The sequence below is a fragment of the Pogoniulus pusillus genome, chromosome 20, assembly GCF_015220805.1.
Source record: "Pogoniulus pusillus isolate bPogPus1 chromosome 20, bPogPus1.pri, whole genome shotgun sequence".
Taxonomy (NCBI): Eukaryota; Metazoa; Chordata; class Aves; order Piciformes; family Lybiidae; genus Pogoniulus; species Pogoniulus pusillus.
Genome location: NC_087283.1, coordinates 23,212,305 through 23,231,992, shown reverse-complemented (window position 1 = coordinate 23,231,992; position 19,688 = coordinate 23,212,305). Strand labels below are relative to the sequence as shown.

The following is a 19,688-nucleotide window of genomic DNA, read 5'->3' as shown; positions in this document are numbered from 1 at the left end:
GGTGGAAGAGGACAGGGGAAGGCAGTTTGGAGCACCCCATATGGCTGCCATACATTGGGGGAAGTGAGCTGCTGCAGTACAGGGTCCTGGCAGGATCTGTGACGGGCAGCTGGCCAGAGGGAGGGTCCTTTACACACCGACAACACTGAGGAGTTGCAACCTGCCTCTTTGGAGTATGGAGGTGTTTGTGGAGGTCGTGAGGCATCTCCTTGGGAATTGCACCAAAGATGGCCAAGTCCAGCCTCATGAGGGTATTTTTTGAGGGGAAGAGCCCTGATTCTGCACACACAGGAACATCAGTGTAAGCATGGGGCCAGTCTGTACAGCTTTCCTTCCATCATTTCATTCCTGGCCCAGTTCTTCTTCCCTTTCTAAATTAAGTGGTTGCAGGAGCCCTCACCGCAGGCAGCAGCCCGTGTGGGCTGAGGGAACACAGGCAGAGCTCCATCCCAGCAGCCTCTGGACTTGCTGAGCGTTCTGCATTTGCTGTCTGCAAAGCAGTGATAGTCCAAGCACTGTGTAGTGAGGTCCAGCTTAAGAACAATTCCCTGCTGCCTTTCTCCTTGCTGCTGTTGGACAGCTGAAGAATCTCCAGGATGAGCGTGCGCAGATGCCTCCTTCTCCCACTGGCCCCACGCTCACCTCAGTGGTGCTCAGGTGTGTGGCTGCTTGGATGCAGTCATGGTGCAGCCCCAGAGCTTCCAGAGCCACATCTGTCCTTAGCAAGCTCTGCACTGAGAATTATCTCTGTCATTGCTCCTCAGCAATATCCAAAGGAGCAGCTCAGTGCTCAGTTTAGCTCATCTGAGGAGTGCCTTATGCAGGGGCTAGGAGCTGAAGTCTCACTGGAATTGTTTTAGTCTCCTTCTGTGGCGCTTCATGGTGGCTCTTAACTTGGCCCACAGAGTGCTTTGGAAGACTTCTGGCTGGGTTAGCCAGGAGGACACGGGGGACAGAGCCGGGGTCCAGGTCATCGCTGAGCTGCCGTCTTCCTGTCATCTGGGGCCTGAACCTTGGAGGGCTTTTGTTCTCCAGGCGTGCCCTTCGGTGCCGGTGGGGCTGCCATGACACCTAGTGGCAAGAGTGTCCTTACAGCCCTCTCCTGGGCTTCTTCCCATTGGTCTTGGGTGACCTTTTCCAAAGAGGAATCTAGGTCTGCTGTGCTGAGCGCTGGCCTTGGGCCACACCTGCACTCCTGGAGCTTCAGCAGCCCTCTCAGCATAGCCACATTTTCTCCTGTATTGACCCTGGGGAGCAGCATTTTAGCCCACACAGGGATGGGCAAGAATGCACTGCATCCTCTGCAAGGGATGCTGAATGCCAGGGAAGGACCATCCCCAGTGTCTCGAGGTGAAGAGGAGGCTGAGGGGGAGACCTCATTGCTCTCTACAACTCCCTGAAAGGAGATTGGAGCCAGGTGAGGGTTGGTTTTTCCTCCCAAGGCACAAGTGACAGGAGGAGAGGAAAAGTCCTCCAGTTGTCCAGGGGAACAATTTCTTTGCTGAAGGAATGGTTAAGCCCTGGCCTAGGCTGTCCAGGGCAGTGGTGGAGTCCTTATGCCTGGAGGTGTTTCAAAGCCATGGGCGTGTGGTGCTGAGGGCCAGGGTTTAGCAGTGGGTTTGGATTATTCGATTAATGCTTGGATCTCAAAGGACTTTGCCAGCCTAAACAGATCTGTGGCTCTGTGCTCACCAGCTGCCTGGCGTGGGAGACATCATGGGGCACTCTAGGAGAGAGCAAAGCCTGGAGCTGCTGAGGCTGGAAGCACTAAGTTTGGGGCTTTCTCCATGGTGAGAGACAATGGGCAGCTCAGGCTGCTTCTTCCCAGCTCATTTTGTTCCGGAGAAGTGCAGTTTTGAGGAGAGGGAATGGTGGTTGGTGGTCTTTGGAACTTGGCAGAGCTGTGTAAAGCAGTCCCATGGCTTTGTCCTGGCGCTCTGGCTGCTGTCTTGGGGCTGAGCCTCAAAGGAAGTGGCCTGCTGATTCCTGGAGGATTTTACTCTTGGAGGGTTATTGGAAATGGATGTGAGAAGGTCTTTCAGGAATAACAGGAGGCAGCAGATGCAGGCTGTGGAGCTGTGGGATCCCCGGCAAGGCACGGGAGCAGCCAGCAGCTGCAGCGGGGCCGTCCCGGCGCTGGGAGCTTTCCTGTGGCCTTGTGCTGCGGAAAGACTCCTCCCGGGAAGCCCTCGGGATCAGAGAGCTTCCAGCTCCAACCTGTGTCACATTTCCGGCACTGGCTTGGAGCACTTTGGTGCTGGGCTGGCCATGGTGCTGAGCTGGGCGTGCTGCTGGGGTGGCCAGGGTGCTGGGTTGGATGGGGTGCTGGATTGAATGTAGTTCTGAGGTGGATGTGGTGCTGGGCTGGACACAGTGTTGAGTTGGACATGGTGCTGGGTTGGACACGGTGCTGGGTTGGACACAGTGCTGGGCTGGACACAGTGTTGGGTTGGACACAGTGCTGGGTTGGACACGGTGCTGGGTTGGACACGGTGCTGGGTTGGACATGGTGCTGGGTTGGACACAGTGCTGGGTTGAAGGTGGTGCTGGGCTGGACACAGTGCTGGGCTGGACACAGTGCTGGGCTGGACACAGTGCTGGTTGGACACAGTGCTGGGTTGGACACAGTGCTGGGTGGAAGGTGGTGCTGGGCTGGACACAGTGCTGGGTTGGACACAGTGTTGGGTTGGACACAGTGCTGGGCTGGACACAGTGCTGGGTTGGACACAGTGCTGGGTGGAAGGTGGTGCTGGGCTGGACACAGTGCTGGGTTGGACACGGTGCTGGGTTGGACACGGTGCTGGGTTGGACATGGTGCTGGGTTGGACACAGTGCTGGGTTGAAGGTGGTGCTGGGTGGAAGGTGGTGCTGGGCTGGACACAGTGCTGGGCTGGACACAGTGCTGGTTGGACACAGTGCTGGGCTGGACACAGTGCTGGGTTGGACACAGTGCTGGGTGGAAGGTGGTGCTGGGCTGGACACAGTGCTGGGTTGGACACAGTGTTGGGTTGGACACAGTGCTGGGCTGGACACAGTGCTGGGTTGGACACAGTGCTGGGTGGAAGGTGGTGCTGGGCTGGACACAGTGCTGGGTTGGACACAGTGTTGGGTTGGACACGGTGCTGGGTTGGACCCAGTGCTGGGTTGGACACAGTGCTGGGTTGAAGGTGGTGCTGGGTGGAAGGTGGTGCTGGGCTGGACACAGTGCTGGGTTGGACACAGTGCTGGTTGGACTCAGTGCTGGGCTGGACACAGTGCTGGGTTGGACACAGTGCTGGGTGGAAGGTGGTGCTGGGCTGGACACAGTGCTGGGTTGGACACAGTGTTGGGTTGGACACAGTGCTGGGCTGGACACAGTGCTGGGTTGGACACAGTGCTGGGTGGAAGGTGGTGCTGGGCTGGACACAGTGCTGGGTTGGACACAGTGTTGGGTTGGACACGGTGCTGGGTTGGACCCAGTGCTGGGTTGGACACAGTGCTGGGTTGAAGGTGGTGCTGGGTGGAAGGTGGTGCTGGGCTGGACACAGTGCTGGGCTGGACACAGTGCTGGTTGGACACAGTGCTGGGCTGGACACAGTGCTGGGTTGGACACAGTGCTGGGTGGAAGGTGGTGCTGGGCTGGACACCGTGCTGGGTTGGACACAGTGTTGGGTTGGACACGGTGCTGGGTTGGACCCAGTGCTGGGTTGGACACAGTGCTGGGTTGAAGGTGGTGCTGGTTGGACACAGTGCTGGGTTGGACACAGTGCTGGTTGGACACAGTGCTGGGTTGGACACAGTGCTGGTTGGACACAGTGCTGGGTTGGACACGGTGCTGGGTTGGACACAGTGCTGGGCTGGACACAGTGCTGGTTGGACACAGTGCTGGTTGGACACAGTGCTGGGTTGGACACAGTGCTGGGCTGGACACAGTGCTGGTTGGACACAGTGCTGGGTTGGACACGGTGCTGGGTTGAAGGTGGTGCTGGGTTGAAGGTGGTGCTGGGTTGGACACAGTGCTGGGTTGGAGGTGGTGCTGGGTTGGACATGGTGCTGGGTTGGACACAGTGCCAGGCTGGACATGGTGCTTACGGAGGAGAGAGAGCCTGGCAAAAGAGCCACTTCGTAGGTTTGGAAAGGGCCAGAATGGTACCTGAGTGCCCCTACAAGAGTTTGCTGGGTGAATGCAGCTGCCAGGTGAGGAACTGCCTGAGGAAGATCACAAGGAGAAAGTTGTTTGGTGTGAGGGTGCTGAGCCCTGCAGCAGGCTGCCCAGAGGGGCTGTGGAGTCTCCTTCTCTAGAGAGGTCCAAACCCAGCTGGACTTTGTGATCCTGGGCAAGCTGCTGTGGGTGCCCTTACATGAGCAGAGGGTTGGACTGGATGATCTCCAGAGGCCCTCCAACTCCATCAGTGCTGGGACTGTGTGAGACCTCGTGCAGGGCTGGAATGGCCACAGGGTGAGTTGAGCACTCAAGCTCCTACTGGAAGCAGTTTGGAGGGTGGATGGGCAGAGTGGCAAACAGGGTCGAGAAGTGCCCTGGCTTGCCCACAGCAACTCCTCAGCTCCCTGGTTTTGCTGCGAGCAGCTTCCATGGGTATACAGGAAAGCTGGCGCCCGGTGAGAAGTGCAGACCCCTCTGAACCACCAGGTTTCTCAGGCACTGTCTCCCAGTGGGTGCCAGGCTCCAGTTGCGGGAGGTGCGGGATTCAAGCGAGAAGCACTCAACCACCTTGTGCTCCCCCAGGCTCGTGGCGAGAGGAAAGGCGCCAGAAGAAGCTCTTGCACAAGGGTCTTTATTAGGGGGTGAGGCTGCCTCCAGCCCCTTTGCCGGCGGTGCCGAGCCGCGGTGCCAGGCGCCGGGTCACTCTAGCCCTGCGATACGATGTAGTCGATCCAGGAGCGGAACTGGCTGACGCGGGTGTACATGGCCGGGGTGTTGGTGTTGCAGTCGCTGGTGCCCCAGGAGACGATGCCGATCAGCATCCAGTAGTTGCCGTTAAGCGTTACCAGAGGTCCACCAGAGTCACCCTGTGGAGAATACATCTCACTGAGTGGTCCCAGCGTCTGCTCCAAACTGGTCCCTGCCACCCAGGCCACACGATCCCCCTGGCCGGGTGCTGGAGTTTAGATCTGCAGCTCCCATCCCTGCGGGGCAGCCCGAGCTCAGCTGCTCACCTGGCAGGAGGTGGCTCCAACGCCGCCGGCGCAGAGCATGGAGCTGGTGATGCGGCTACCCCAGTACTGCATGCACTGGCTCTCGGAGATCAGGGGCAGCGTCACCTGCTGCAGGCGGGACGCCAAGGCTTGGGCTGCGGGACAGAAGCAGCGTCAAATCCATCCTACTGTCTGGGGAGGGGGGGCGGGGGGTGTGTGCTGGAGCCTTTGGCAGTGCACAGACTGCCCAGGCTGCCCCCAAACACTGCCACACAAAGCACCGTCCCACTCCATGCCAACGGACCCCTTCTCCTGGCAGGACCGCCCCGTGCATGCAGCCCCAACAAGAGCAGTCCGGTGCCCGCGGCACCCCCCCGGCACCCCCGCTCCGTGCACCGGCACACCGCGTGCCTGCCCAGGCAGCGCCATCGACCACCCTGCACCCTGCCTATACAGCGGGCGGCACCCCCTGGGTGCCCCGGGCCCTACAGCTCCGAGGAAAGTCACCAGCTGTGCACGGCCCTCCCTGGCACCACGGTGGACGTACAGTTGGGATTGACGCGTCCCCAGCCGGTGGTGACACACTGGAGGTTGTTGGGCAGGTTCAGGTTGGCAGGGGCCAGGCAGATGGGGGACACGTAGGAGCTCAGCTGGGCGGGTGAGGAGAGCCTCAGCAGGGTGATGTCACTGTTGAAGGTGTTGGGGTTCCAGTCGGGATGCGTGATGGCCTGGCGAGGAATACTGCAGCGCTTCAGCCCTGCTCTGCGCTGGGGCGTAGCTGCAGCCCCACCCCGGGACCGCGGTCCCGTAGCGATAGCACAGCCCAGTCTCAGGACCGCAGTCCCCGCCCAGGACCGTGCCCCCACCCCAGGACCCCCACATCAACCCAAGCCTCACCCTGGCCACAGTCTTCACTTGCACGCCCTGTGGGTTGGAGAGGTCATACTCCCCGAGGACGACGACGTGCGAATAGGGGCTGCAAGAGACAAGGGATTTAGGGTGACGAGCTGCGGCCAGCACCCAGTGTGAAGCCACCGTGGGGACAAGCAAGAAAGGAGCCCCAGGCTGCTCAGTTCTGCGGGTGCTGGCACTTGGGGCTGCTCCTAGTGCCATTTAGTGAGTCCTAACGTGCCCCAAGCGTGCCCCATCGACAAGATGGCACCACCGTGGGCTGGCAGGACGTGGTTCCTCACTTGAAGTTGCAGTGGGCAGCAGTGACCACCCAGTACTCGTTGATCAAGGAGCCGCCACAGAAGTGGGATCCTGACCGGCTCTGGGGAGGGAAGAGGGAGGAAGAGCTGGAGCTGGGCATGCTGAGCCCCGCCGAAGCTGTGGACAGGCAGAGGAGGCCCTGTCCCTGTGTGCCATGCCACTCCAGTGCTTCAGGGCGTGGGACAGTGCCATACCTGCAGGGACACCTGCCAGGGCCATGAGCCAGGGGTCGCAGTCTGCCCGTTAACAATCCTCTCGCTGGACGCCACCGAAGGGCTGACGGCAGGCACCCCGCAGCCTGCAGCACACAGCAGGCACAGGGGTCACCCCGAAAGCTGGCAGCTCACCCCTGGGGGCTGGCTGTGCCGGTGCAGGTGGCTCTGTGTCACCATCCCCAGGGTGTCTTGGTCCTGCTGTACCCTAAGGACCTCCCTGTGCTTACCTGAGACGGTGCTGGCAAGGGCCAAGCAGGTGAGTACCCACAGAAACGCCATCCTGGCAGGACAGTGCCATGTCCCCAGGGCCAGCAGCTTTTATAGCCACTGAATGCCACGTGGCTGGTAGCCAAGGCAGATTAAGGTCCCCTATCTGCCAGCTGCAGGCAGTGGTGATGGGCCAAACCTGGCACCTGCCTTGTCACATGCAACTCCTGGAGCCAAAAGGCAACCTGGGGTGCTGGGGCCATGGCTGCAATGAGTTGTGCCTGTTCTCACCACAGCCTTTGGACTGCAAAAGGGTTGAGCGCCATAGGGCTCTGCTGAAGAGAAGGGGGGCTGCTTGTAGGCACACAGTGGGGTGGCAGTGGGGCTGCACATATTGGAACAGATGCCAGTACCTGGCATGTGGCAGGTCACCCCTGTCCCCGTGCCTGTCTCAGATCTGTTGGCTACAGAGGTGTTTTTCCATGTGGCCATGAAGCTGGGACAGTAGCAGGCCCAGCTGGACATTCCCAGGGCTCAGGGTCACTCCTTGAACCACAGCCCTGGGGCAGCTGGGGAAGGCAGACACCTTCCCAGGGAGGTGGGAGCCATGGCCAGCTGTGTGATTACGTAGCCATGGCCAGCTGGGCAATCACACAGCCAGTCCCAGGAAGAGTGGTGAGACCTTCCCAAGCTGAGGCAGAGCCCACTTGAGCACCACCCCCCCCGCCCCGCAGCTGTCAGAACCCTCAGCCCAGGGGTGCCTGCTGCTCCTTCCCGTGGTGCTGCCAGGGCCTGTTCGGTGCAGGAGGAACTGGTTGATAGCCACGTCAGGCTTGATGTCCAGATGTGGAAGGGCTGCCTTCAAGAACCTCATGAAGTGAGTTTCATGAGGTTCAAAAAAGCCAAGTGCAAGGCCCTGCACCTTGGCTGGACAGCCCCCAGTGTCAGCCCAGGTGGGGGAGCAGCTCTGAGAAGGACTTGGGGGTGCAAAGCTGGAGCTGAGCCAGCACCAAGTGCTGCCATTCCAGCCCTGTCCTGAGCTGATCTCCAGCAGTGTGGGCAGCAGGGGCAGGGAGGAGAGTCTGTCCCTCTGCTGAGACCCACCCTGCAGTGCTGGGGCAGCTCTGGAGTTCTCAGCACAGACAGGGACCTGCTGGAGCAGAGCCAGAGAAGGCCACAACAGTGCTGGCAGGGCTGGAAGGGCTCTGCTGTGAGGCCAGGCTGACAGAGTTAGGGGTGTTCAGCCACTCTGTGACTTCATCCTGGACCAGGGGTCTGTAGGGTCTCCATCATGCCCCACCTCTCTAGGTGATGCTCCCAGGATGGCAGCAAGAGCAGGGAGCTATTCCTGGGGTGATGCTGAGCATTAGGATGGATCTTCTCTCTCTGTGCCATTCTCCTGACCCACAGTGAAGCAGAGCCTGGACGCTGGGAGTGCAGAGCTCAGGGCTTTATTTCTGGCAGTGGTGCCACACAAGGACAGCAGGATGCAGCCTACTACAAGGCAGGGCTGGGCATAAGGGTGCAGGCAGAGAGCCAGCCTTTGCTCCTGGTCTTCACATGGCACCTGGGAAGGACAGGACCAAAGGCTGGAGAGCAGCAGAGGATGGAGGCTGAGCCGGTGCCCAGGGTGGTGCTGCACATCACAGAGGAACCTTGGGATGCATCAGACACAGCTGTGCTCTCCAAGGAGCTGGAGTGTCTTGGACTCCAGTCTTGCCTTGAATGATGACAAGAGCTGGGGCCAGGACATGGGCAGGTCAGCAGGAACCTGGAGCTGTCCTTTCTCTCTGGCAAGGAAGGGCTGATGGCACTACCCAAGGGTGCCAAGCTGCCTGAGCTGCTCTCCATCATCTGTACAGAGCCCAGGCTGGTGGACCATCAGCAGCAGACCTCTAGGCTGAGACCTCCCATGCCTAAAACCCTCCAGCAAGCCTGGGTCTAGCAAGGCTCCACTCTGCCCTGGAGTTGGGCTCCACAGCCAGGCCATGCTGGCTCCGAGGGTGCCAAGAGACCAGGCAAGCCCCATAGTGATGTGGACTTAGGGCAGCTGCAGAACCCTGCCCATTGCTCTGGAGCTCCCTTCTCCTGCAGGAAAGAGCCCAGAGCTGAGCCATCCTCACCTCCTGCCTCCGCAGCCCAGCACAACAGCCACGAGTTGGTCTCCTCCTGCCCCAGGTCTCCTGAGACTGGCACTTGCAGGCGACGGTTGGCTCAGCGAGGGTGGCATGAATGCAAACTGTCCCCGGCAGAGGGCAAGGTTGCTGCATGTAGGGGGTGCCGCGGATCGCCTCCCTTGTGCCCAGGCTCGGCCCTGGAGCTGTCCTGGTGGCGAGGCTGTGCCTGGGCAGCAGGGAGTATCAGGCGCACTTGGCCTTGCGGAGGCAGAGGGGCAGCTCTGGTGCAGGCACCAGGATGGTGCTGAAGATGGGCCGGTAGCTGTCGGGCAGGACCTGGGGGTGCTGAGCCATCATCTCCAGCACCACGTGCCTCATCTCCCTGGAGACGTCACCACGGAGGTCCAGCAGGGTGGAGATGTGCTCATCACTGGGCACAGAGCGAGAGGTGAGGCTGGGCACTGCTGGTCTACACTTGTGTCCCACAAACCCCGGAGCCGCTGAGCTGGGGCCAGGGCAGAGCTGGGGCTGTGCCTAGCCAAGCGAGAAACTCTGCCTGGAATGACCCCCCTGAGCCTGGGAGCTTGGGTTGGACATTTCCTGGGTTCCCTGTGGGCCTGCCATTGCCAGGGTGGTGCTCTGGGATTTCTTGGAATTTGGCCACTGAATACACTAAACCCCCCAGGTGAGTTCGTGGATCCCATCCAGGGTTTGCTCCACAGCACGTCTGGTTCTTCCTTTTCAACTGTAGAGGTCTCAGAGGAACCGGCTGCCCAGCAAGGTGGCTGAATGCCCAGCCCTGGAGGTGCTTCAGAGGCAGAGATGTGGTGCTGAGGGCCATGGCTTAGCAGCCGCCTTGGCAGGGTTAGAAGGTGTTTGGACTGGATGAGCTTGAAGGGCTTTGCCAACCAAAAGGATTTCTCATTCTCTGATCTTTGCCTTTAGGACTTTGCAAGAACCCCTCAAGTGTGGACTATGGAGAAGGAAGCCTCAGGGAGCAGGGGAAAAATCCCAGGTTCCTTCCTGCTCTGCAGTGCAATCTGACAAGGTCCAGCCTGGCTCTCTTGGGCAAACTCCTGCTGATCCCATCTCAGCACAGAGCTGCTTCTTACCTGACATCAGGGTACTTGGTGATGAAGCCCAGCACCTCCAGGCTGAGCAGTGCTGGGTCTTCGAGGCAGATCAGCTCCCGCAGAGCAAAGATGGCTTCCAGGCTCTGCTGGCTCTGCTCCAGACCCTATGCATGAGAGCAGCCATGCAGGACACAGGGAGGAGACCACCACAGGAACTGGTGAGCTGCAGCCCAGGCCTCAGTGCACACCTGGGGCCCCGTGCCAGCTGGTGTGCCCCCACGCAGCATGTCCCAGCCACAGAATCCCAGCCTGGCTGGAGTTAGAAGGGACCCCTGGGATCAGCCACTCCAAGCCCCTGCTCCAGCAGGACACCCACAGCAGCTTGCCCAGGATCACAGTGCCCAGTAGGGGTTGGAAGCTCTGCAGAGCAGGAGACTCCACAGCCTCTGGGCAGCCTGCTCCAGGCCTCCAGCACCCTCACACCAAGGAACTTTCTCCTGCTGCTCAGATGGAACCTCCTGGGTGCCAGTTTGTGCCCCCTGGCCCTTGTCCTGCCCCTGGGCACCACTGACAAGAGTCTGGTCCCAGCCTCTTGCCCCCACATCTCCTTTAGCTCTTGCTGAGCACCAGGAGGCTTCTTTGTCTCCCTGATCCCAGAGTCAGTGCTGGGGTTGTGCAGCCTCCTCAGCCTGCCCTGGGCAGGGTGGGTGATCCCCAAGTCCCTCATCCAGCCAGTTCCAGTATTCTGGCCTCCCAACTGCCCAACTGTAGCAGCCTCATCCCTGCCCAGCTGCTGCAGGCTGGAGGAGAGCAGGCTCTGAGGCTCCCCTCAGGCTGGAAGTGAGCTGCTCACTGCCCCCTCGCTGTGTGCCCCTCCCCAGCTCTCACCAGGCCACAGAAGAGGTCACGCAGCTGTGTGGCGTCCTGCAGCAGACGGTGGCACAGCTGTGCCCGCTCCTCCTGGCTCCTGCACACCATCTTCTGCTGCAGCAGAGCTCGCAGGTACTGGCTGGTCACCACCAGCTCGCTCTCCACCAGGAGCAGCTGGGCAGGGAAGAGCTGTCAGTGCTGGGCATTGCTTACAGGCCAGACCCCCGTTGCTCAGGGAAAGGCAGAGGGGAAATGGGCAGCAGGCAACACCAAGCCATGGAGACAACCTGCTGGGGAGCCACCTGGATGAAGGGACAGAGAAGGTGGCTGAACTTGGGGGAAACCCTGAGCATGGCCTGAAGTTAGACCCGGGCAGGGGGTTAGGTTGGACATCAGAAGAAAGCTTTTTTGCTGCAAGGATTCTCAAAGCCTGGCACAGGCCGCCCAGGGGGGTGGCTGAATGCCCATCCCCAGAGGTGGTTCAGAGGCAGAGATGTGGTGCTGAGGGGCATGAGTTAGCCCCAGACAGGGTAGGGTTAGACTGGCTGGGCTTTGTGACCTTAAAAGGCTTTTCCAACCACAATGACTCCCTGGTCTCAAGGCTGCTCTGCAGGACTTCAGCTCTCCACAGACACAGCTGTGGCCATGACCTCCATGCCATGCCCTGTGCCCTAGCATGGCCCTCAGCTACCTCAGCTGCTTGCCCTGCAGATCAGCTGTACCGTGCAGACAGGGGTCCTGACGCGGCGGAAGTCCTTGCTGTATCTGTCCACCACCTCACACATGCTGCTGACCAGCTGCGACCCCGAGAGCCACCTGCGGGAGGGCAGCTGCAGGCAGAGGGGCTGCAGGAGAAGGAGCACAGCGCTTCTGAGGAGCTGCAGTTGTGGCTGGCACAGTGTCCCTCAGCCACTGCCCAGCTGCTGCCTGGCAGCACAGAATCCCAGTCCCAGCATGGTGAGGCTGGGACCTCTGGGGATCAGCCACTCCAAGCCCCTGCTCTAGCAGGGCACCCATAGCAGCTTGTCCAGGAGCACAGTGCCCAGTAGGGGTTGGAAGCTCTCTAGACAAGGAGACTCCACAACTTCTCTGGGCAGCCTGATCCAGCCCTCCAGCGCCCTCACACCAAACAACTTTCTCCTCCTGCTCAGACAGAACCTCCTGGGTGCCAGTTTGTGCCCCCTGGCCCTTGTCCTGCCCCTGGGCACCACTGACAAGAGTCTGTCCCTAGCCTCTTGCCCCCCACAGCTCTTTTGGCTCTTGCTGAGCCAATACCCCAGATTGGGCCTGCACCATCAGGATTTTCAACACATCTGGTCACAGTCAGAGGAGAGGGGCAGGAGATCCTCCTTTGCCCTGCTGGCTTCACTCTTCTGAATACCCCCAGCACGCCATTGGCCTTCTTGGCCATGAGGGCACTTTGCTGGCTCATGGACACCTTGCTGTCCCCTAGCACTCCCAGGCCCTTCTCTCCAGCAGATTCCCCCTCACCTGCAGGAGGTTGCTCCTCTCCAGGGCAGGACACTACACCTGCCCTTATTGAAGTTCATGAGGCTCCCTTTGCCCAGCTCTGCAGCCTGCCCAGGTCTCTCCAAGCACATACACTGCATTGTGAGCCCCCCAGCTCCCCCCTGCCAGGCACAAGCCCACAGCAAACAGCAGTGGCCTACACTGAGGAGTTACAAAACCACACTGCTGGTGTCCCCCTGACACGCAGAGATGCAGGCAGATGCTGGGGCTGGGCAGCAAGCTGCTCCTCACACCCTTGCTTCTGGCCTGCTTTCCGATTCCCATCCCTCTGCGCTTCCTCTGCGCACACAGCACAGGTTTGGCCCAGGGCTTCGAGCCCTCATCCTGCCCTGACGCCGACATTGCCTCTGTGTCCCACGGCAGCTGCCCGCCAGGCCTTGCCCCTGGGCTGCTCCTTGGCTCCGCGGCATTCCAGCCCGGAATAGCAGCGCCTTTGGCTATTCCCGGTTCTCGCGGCAGTCTCCAGGAAAGCTAAATTTGACCGCAGGGCAGGAAGCAACCCGGGCAGCACTTCTGGGCCGTGTCCTCCACCCCGACCCGCCTGCTCTCCTCTTGGCTTTCTGCCATGGCACAGCGCTAGAAAGGAGCCTGCGGCACCCCAGGGTGAGGCCGAGGCTCCTGGTGCCCGTGGGCTGGGGTTTGGGGCCACCAGCAAGACAGAGCGGTGCTGGCTGGTGGCACACGGGGCTGAGCTGCGGGTCTGGGAGCCCGGGGGTGGAGGAGCGTGACTCTGCTCACCGGGGACAGGTTGTGGCAGCCTTGCTAGCCCCAGGGGTTGGAGACAAAGGTACCTGCAGGTCCAGGAGCAGCTCTTGCAGGAGCAGCTGGCAGGCCTTCTTCTGTGTCCTGTCCAGAGCAGCCTGCAGGGACGCGGGCATCTCTCTGTGGGCGGCGTCGGGGTGCAGGGAGGAGACAGCGGAGCTGGAAGAGGGGAGGGGGTAGGTAGCCTGGGAAGCATGGTGGTCCGAGGGCGGGATGTGGCTTCCTTGTGGATGCTGGGGTTGCCACAAGATCCACAAGGTGCTGGTTGAGGTTACCTGAGGGCCAGGTTGTTGTTGAGCACGGCCAGCAGGTAGGAGCTGTAGAACCTGGGCACGGTGCGGTCCCGCTGGTGCTCCTTGCCACACTGCACCAGGGCTTCCCGCAGGCTGCAACACAGCAAGGCAGGGAGGGCAGATGCACCAGCACCTGGAGCTGGGATGCTCCTGGGGGCACGTGGACATCCCATAACCCTCCCAGCTTGCTTGGCGGTGTTGGGCAGGGTAGGACAGTGGGACTCAGGTTGGACTCTGCTGAGCACAGTGCTCAGTGCTACTGCAAAGACCCATTGGGCAGCAAGCCCTGGAGCTAACTGTCCCCAGGGCTCAGGCAACAGCCCCATGGGCAGACCAAGCTCCTGAGCTCTCCTGGACCTCGGTGAGGGCTGGGGGCCCACAGCAGATCTCAATCATCAATCTGTGGTGCTTGGCTGTGGGACCCAGGGCCGGTGAGGATGGGCAGGGGCAGGAGGGGCTCTACTGACCGGCCCAGGAACGCCTCCAGCTCCTCCAAGGCCATGTCGTAGACCTTCTGCTGCAGAGAGTCTGTGATCAAGGAGGCGACCTGGATATTCTCGTTCAGCATCTGCAGAGGGAGAGGAGGTCAGAGGCAACATCCTGGTTACCAGACTGCAGAAACACAGAGGCAGTGAAAGGCTGCAGGCCACCGTCCTCTCCTTGAGGGCTCTCGGCATGGCCCTGCCCTGTGGTGCTGGGGACCCACCTGCATGACAATGACAGGCAGGGCTGACTGGAAAAAGCCCAGATGGTCTGTCTCAGGCTCCTCTTCCCTGAACCACTCCTTGAACTCCACCTCCAGGGTTCTCTGCATCCACTCGAGCACACTAGCCTGTGGGGTGGACACCCACCACCCCTCCAAGAATTCAGATGCTGAACTCCTTTAGACCCAACACCTAAGAATAGCAGCAGGCACTGGGCCTCATCCCACAGGCTTACGGTGTCCTGCTGCTGTCAGAGCAGGTGCTGGCACAGTGGTGGTGGTCCCCAGGCCCACTGCACGTGTGCTGTCCCTCTCACCCACCTTGACTTTCACCACGTATTTCCTCTCGGTGTGATCCATGAGCTCAGGAGACATCAAGGGACCCAGAGCAGAAACGTCCACTTCCGGGAGCAGGTCAGGGTGCCCCATCATCTCCGGGCTGCAGGGCAGAGGTGGGGCAGGGATGGGCACAACTGTGTTTTCCAGCACTTCCTACCCCTCCCTCTGGTCATCTTCAAGCAGCCAACCCAGCCATGTGCTGGTGGGCAACCCACAGCCTCCCTTTGCCCGGTGGGTGCTGGGGCTGGTGCTGACCTGTGGTACACTCGCAGTGCCCACTCAAGCAGGAGGAAGAGCCCCTGTTTGTCCAGGTCCTCTCGGAGGAGCTCCTGAAGGTGGCCAGCGAGGGCCTGGTGGTAGGCGGCAGTGCAGACGCCCAGGATGTTGTAGTGAGCTGGGACGCACTGGACCATCAGATCCTTCACCACCCGCAGCTCGGACACGACGTCCTCCCTCAGTGCTGCCAGGTGCCTGGCCAGCGCCGGCCCTGCCGTGCCCACGCAGGCGCCACGAAAGCGAGCGCCCACGAGGCTCTCCTGCAGCACGCGCTGGAACTTCTGCCTCCAGCCCTTGGGGCGCCCGGGGGGCAGGAAGGTGGCCTCCAGGAGCAGAGTGTCATCTATCCTCTCCTCCCGCTCCACGATCCGCACCGCGCTGACAAAGAGAGCTGGGTCCTGGCGCACCAGCCGCAGGCTGCTGCCTGCAATGTCCCACAGCTGCTTGGCCAGGCGCTCGTTGAGCTCCTGCAGGCCACTGAAGTAGGACAGCACAGTTGCCTGGGCACCAGAGAGCCCACGGAGGTGCAGATGGCATAAGATGTCATCCCGGAGGTGCTCCATCATCATGAGCTCTGCATGTGCCTCCAGGAGACACTGCCTGTGCAGCAGCTGCAGGGTATGGGAAAAAGCCTCGTGGACTGTGGAGGAGGGAGGACAGATGCTGGGAGTGAGCATGGGGACCATGGCCAGGGCTGGCACCAGAGTCATGGGTACGGGCTTGATGGTGAGGGGACGGGTCTGAGACCTGGAGCTCTGGATACACCATGCTGGGTCAGGCCCTGCAGAGGCCTCCATTCATGGAGACTTCCCAAACCCAAGCAGCAGAGCCAGAGTGATCTCCTCTAGCTTTGCCGCCAGCCCTGTGTCGAGCCCAAGGTTGAAGTAGCCTATAATCCAGGAGGAGGGGGCCAGAGCCTTACCTGAGAAGAGCTGGGGCAGCACCTGCACTACCGAGGCCAGCTGCACGTGGTCTGCCATCAGCGCCCGCATCTGCTGCAGGCCTTGGCACTGCTCTGCGCTGTCCAGCAGGGCCCACCGGGCAGCCCCCAGCTCCTGGCACACGGCCTGCACCTCCTGGGTCGCCGACCGCAGCTGCTCCAGCCCTGTGCTTACCCCCTCCAGGTAGGACTGCACAGTCGACTGGGGAGCAGAAGAGAAAACTGCGGCAGTGGAGCAGCTCTTGCAGGCTGGAGAATGCAGCCTCACCAGGTCTCTTCTGCATGCAGTCTCCCAGCCCCACAAGGTTCATCGTGCCCTTATCTCCCAGACCTTTCATGGTCCCATCAGGCTCGAGCATTCCCAGCTTCCAGCAGCTGCAATGGCTCATTTAACTCTGCTCTGAGTAAACTGAGCCACAGAGACTGTGATGGGGTGGGGGACAACAGCTGCTGTGCAGGAGAGGGGGAGAAGGGCATCACTTGGAGGTGACCAAGGCAGCAGGGTGAGCAGTAGCCAGAGGTCTCCTTTCAGTTTTAAAGGATTACGTTGCTTCTGCTAAATATTTGCAGGCCAGAGGGTGCCCACGTACCCCTCACCAAGGCATGAAGCACTTCAGTGGCCACGCCAACCCTCCTCCCAAATGCATCTCCATCTTTTCCATGCCTGTCACCATGCCCTGTCCACCCATTTAACTGCTGGCTCTGGAGTGCTTTTATCCAGGGTCACCAGAAGCAGGTTCTTTTCTCCAGGGCCACATCACTCAAAACCAGTTGCCTCCTGGACAATTCATTTGGAGGTAGGAGAAACCATCTCCAAAATAATCTGGTTGAGGTGCTCAGGCTGAGGCTAATGGTTCCTTGGGCAGGTGAGAAGATTTGCCCCAAGCAGGGAGGAGCACATGGGGGCTGGGCCAGCCCTTCTGGACCCTTCTGGATAAGGGTAGAGATGGAGCCTCTCCCATAGGGATCTGCTGGGACGAAATGGGGATGGGGACCCAGTGGTAGGAGTCTTGCATGTGGGGTGTGTTGAACACCCTTAGATGGCTGGAGACCCAGGACATTCATTTTAACACTTCAGACACTGCCCAGGGGTAGGGCAGGAGGTGCTGGTAGGGTTCACCAAATCCTTTGCCCCACTGAACAGCACCAACCAAAACACAAGGTTTTAGAAGAGGAGACCCTGGCTGGGAACTCTGTTCTGGGTGGTGGTGAAGCCACAGGTGCCCATGGTGAGGGCCGTGGCAAGCACCCACCTTCAGACGGGACTGGATGGAGCTGTTCCTCTGCGTCTCCCGGCTCCGGTACTGCCCAAGCCCCTCCAGTTTCTCAGGCCGACAGAATACTCCTGAGGCCCATTTCAGAGCAGCTCCTCTCGCCAGCTTCTCAGCCTTCTCTGCTTCTGGCCACGCCTCGTCTGCGGATGGAGCAAGGGCTTAAAGAACACAAGAGGTTAAGGAGCACACGGAAGCCTGTCCTGGCAGGGCAGGAAGGGCCCCTGAGGCCAGAGCCAGGAAGCTGTCACCAGGGGACATCCAAGCACACCCAGATGAGGGAAAGCAGGCAGAGGGTCCTGCTGTGGGAGCCCCCGAAATGCCAACACCACAGTGGCTGTGGCAGGCAGAAGGCTGTCCCAGGGAGCTGTCTCCCAGCCTGCCGGCTCGGGCTGTCCCCTAGACAGAGCGCACGTCCCCACCGCTCCACCCAGACACAACAGGGGGCTGTCCGAGGGGGGTCTGGTGGCACCTGATGGCTTCCCAGACCTGCCTCAGACATCAGGTGCAGGACTGAGGCTTCAATAGTGAGTCAGCAAGAGGGATGGGGAGATGGCAGCTCTCGCATGGAGACCCATTCTGAGGTGAGGACAGGAGGCTCTTGGTGTCCCAAAGACACCATGTAGCTGTGGGAGGACACGGCGTCCCTCTGGGCACACGGTCCGAAGCCGTGCCATAGGCCTTCTAGACAGAGCGGGGGACTGAGGACCGACGCGGTTATCACACGCCAGCCCCCAGCCCGAGCGCCCGCTTCCATTGTTTCCCCCACCCCACCTCCAGCACCGCCGCACAGCCCCACGGGGATGTCGCCTAGCGCCCAGCCAGCCTCCTCCCCTCCCGGCGACCTGCCCACACAAGCCTCTGGGGACCAGGGGCTTCGGCGGCGGCAATGCCGCCCGGCCGAGCTGCGGGGCGGGCAGCGTGCCCCCGGCCAGCCGCCCCGCAGCAGCAGAGCCGGGCTCCGCACCCGCGGCGGCGCCAGCTCCGGCAGAGATGCTGAAGCAGAGGGCAGGAGAATCCCCGCGCCGTGCCGCAGGCACCGCCACCCATCCCGGAGGTGGCCGCCGCGTCCCCGTTACCTCTGGGGCTGGCAGCGTGCTGGTCCCCCGCAGACATGCCCATGGCCTGCGGGCCGAGCGAGCCGCGGGCCGGGGCAAAGCCAGGCGGAGGAAGCGGGGCCGGCAGCGGCTTCGGCAGCGGCGGCAGCCGCGCTGCGGAGCGCCTCTTTGTGCGCCCCGCGCTCGGCACAGCGGGCAGGGCCCGGGGGAAGGAGGCGGCACGCACGGGAAGGCGCCGCGGATCTGCGAGGCTCGGCAGCAGACGTCATGGCCTGCGTGCCCTGGCCGGGGCGTCTGGGGCGCACGCATCCCGCCCTGCGGCCCCGCCGGCACAGCCCGGGAGTGGGCATCCCGCCGCGCTTGCCCGCGCTGTGCCCTCCAGCTGGCTCTCCATGGAATCGCCGATTGCCCGGGCTGGAGGAGCCCTTTCGAAGCACCGAGTCCAGCCAGCAGCCTAACGCTGACGACCCCGGCACTACACCACGGCCCTCAGCACCACATCCACACGGCTCTGGAACTCCCCAGGCATGGGAACTCCATCACAGGCTCACAGGTGTCAGGGGTGGGAAGGGACCCAAGGAGCTCATCCAGCCCAACCCCCCCAGCCCCAGCAGGGCCACACAATCCAGCTCAGGGCACACAGGAACACATCCAGACAGGGCTGGGAAGGCTCCAGAGAAGGAGGCTCCATAGCCTCTCTGGGCAGCCTGTGCCAGGCTCTGGGACCCTTCCAGCCAAGAAGTTGCCCTTGTGCTGAGCTGAGCCTCCTGTGCTGCAGCTTCCATCCACTGCTGCTTGGCCTAGCCCAGGGAGCAGTAAGCAGAGCCTGTCCCCCCCTCCTGCCCCCAGCCCTCAGAGAGTTGCAGACATTGATCCAATCCCCTCTCAGCCTTCTCTTCTCCAGCCTAAGCAGCCCCAGGGCCCTCAGCCTCTCCTCCCCAGGCACTGCTCCAGGCCCCTCAGCATCCTCACAGCCTCCCCTGGACCCTCTCCAGCAGTTCCTGTCCCTCTGCACCTGGGGAGCCCCAAACTGAAGGCAGGGCTCAAGAGGAGCTCTCAGCAGGGCAGAGCAGAGGGGCAGGAGAAGCTCCCTGGCTCTGCTGGGCACACTCTGCTGAGTGCCCCCCAGGCCCCCATTGGCCTCTTGGCCCCCAGGGCACATTGCTGTGCCAGGGATGCTCTGCCCCAGCACCCCCAGGGCCCTCTCCTTGGGGCTGCTCTCCAGCAGTCACCTCCCAGCCTCTGCTGCTGCAGTTTGCTCTTCCTCCCCAGGTGCAGGACTCTGCCCTTGGCCTTGCTGAGCCTCCTTTGGCTCCTCTGTGCCCAGCTCTGTGCCCAGGGCTCTCTGGGTGGTAGCACAGCCTGCAGCTGGCGCAGCCAAGCCTCCCAGCTTGGTGTCATCAAGCCTCCGGGCAGACTGGACCGGTACCTCAGAAGCCCTTCTGGTTCCTTGTATCCACCCTGAACCTCCACTGGCACAACTTGTGGCCATTCCCTCTTGTCCTGTCACTTGTTATTTGTTAGAGGAGGCCAGCCCCAGCTGGCTGCAGCCTCCTCTCAGGGAGCTGCAGAGAGCAATCAGGTCTCCCTCAGCCTCCTCTTCTTCATACCAATCACCTCCAGCTCCCTCAGCTGCTTCTCCCCCATTGTCCAGACCTTTCCCCCAGCCCCATGGCACACAGACCC

The 19,688-nt window shown here is 61.4% G+C and overlaps 2 protein-coding genes across 3 annotated transcripts; both read right to left on the bottom strand.

Annotated features, from left to right (window-relative positions):
* Positions 1-4,769: 4,769 nt before the first annotated feature.
* On the bottom strand, positions 4,770-6,842 carry CTRL (chymotrypsin like). The gene is made up of 7 exons (XM_064159812.1): positions 6,791-6,842; positions 6,543-6,646; positions 6,330-6,409; positions 6,034-6,112; positions 5,684-5,864; positions 5,158-5,291; positions 4,770-5,010 (listed from the first exon to the last, which is right to left on the bottom strand). The coding sequence occupies exons 1-7, from the start codon at positions 6,840-6,842 to the stop codon at positions 4,849-4,851; spliced, it is 792 nt and encodes a 263-aa protein (XP_064015882.1). The 3' UTR covers positions 4,770-4,848.
* A 1,363-nt stretch (positions 6,843-8,205) lies between these two features.
* On the bottom strand, positions 8,206-19,611 carry EXOC3L1 (exocyst complex component 3 like 1). Of its 2 annotated transcripts, XR_010306117.1 has the most exons (14): positions 18,024-19,611; positions 16,927-17,087; positions 15,656-15,875; positions 14,713-15,373; positions 14,440-14,557; positions 14,122-14,247; positions 13,883-13,983; positions 13,398-13,508; positions 13,152-13,281; positions 11,553-11,675; positions 10,849-11,004; positions 10,000-10,124; positions 8,894-9,317; positions 8,206-8,560 (listed from the first exon to the last, which is right to left on the bottom strand). XR_010306117.1 is itself a non-coding variant. In XM_064160690.1 (13 exons), exons 1-13 carry the CDS (start codon positions 18,064-18,066, stop codon positions 9,131-9,133), a joined length of 2,262 nt encoding a protein of 753 aa, XP_064016760.1. In that variant the 5' UTR covers positions 18,067-19,611; the 3' UTR covers positions 8,206-9,130. The 2 variants fall into 2 exon arrangements, 1 of the variants encoding a protein (XP_064016760.1); XM_064160690.1 differs by having other exon boundaries at positions 8,206-9,317.
* Positions 19,612-19,688: the final 77 nt, after the last annotated feature.

Bases quoted from the DNA above. Each gene is read 5' to 3' on its own strand.
- EXOC3L1 (XM_064160690.1), bottom strand. From the start codon at position 18,066: ATGGGCATGTCTGCGGGGGACCAGCACGCTGCCAGCCCCAGAG. The intron at 13,282-13,397 runs GTAACCTCAACC...CCCCTCTTCCAG, and splicing joins AACAACAACCTGGCCCTCAG to CTCCGCTGTCTCCTCCCTGC. The intron at 11,676-13,151 runs GTACCTTTGTCT...CTTCTCCTGCAG, and splicing joins AGCTGCTCCTGGACCTGCAG to CCCCTCTGCCTGCAGCTGCC.
- CTRL (XM_064159812.1), bottom strand. From the start codon at position 6,842: ATGGCGTTTCTGTGGGTACTCACCTGCTTGGCCCTTGCCAGCACCGTC. The intron at 6,410-6,542 runs GTATGGCACTGT...TTCCCTCCCCAG, and splicing joins CCTGGCAGGTGTCCCTGCAG to AGCCGGTCAGGATCCCACTT. The intron at 5,865-6,033 runs GTGAGGCTTGGG...ATTCCTCGCCAG, and splicing joins AAGTGAAGACTGTGGCCAGG to GCCATCACGCATCCCGACTG.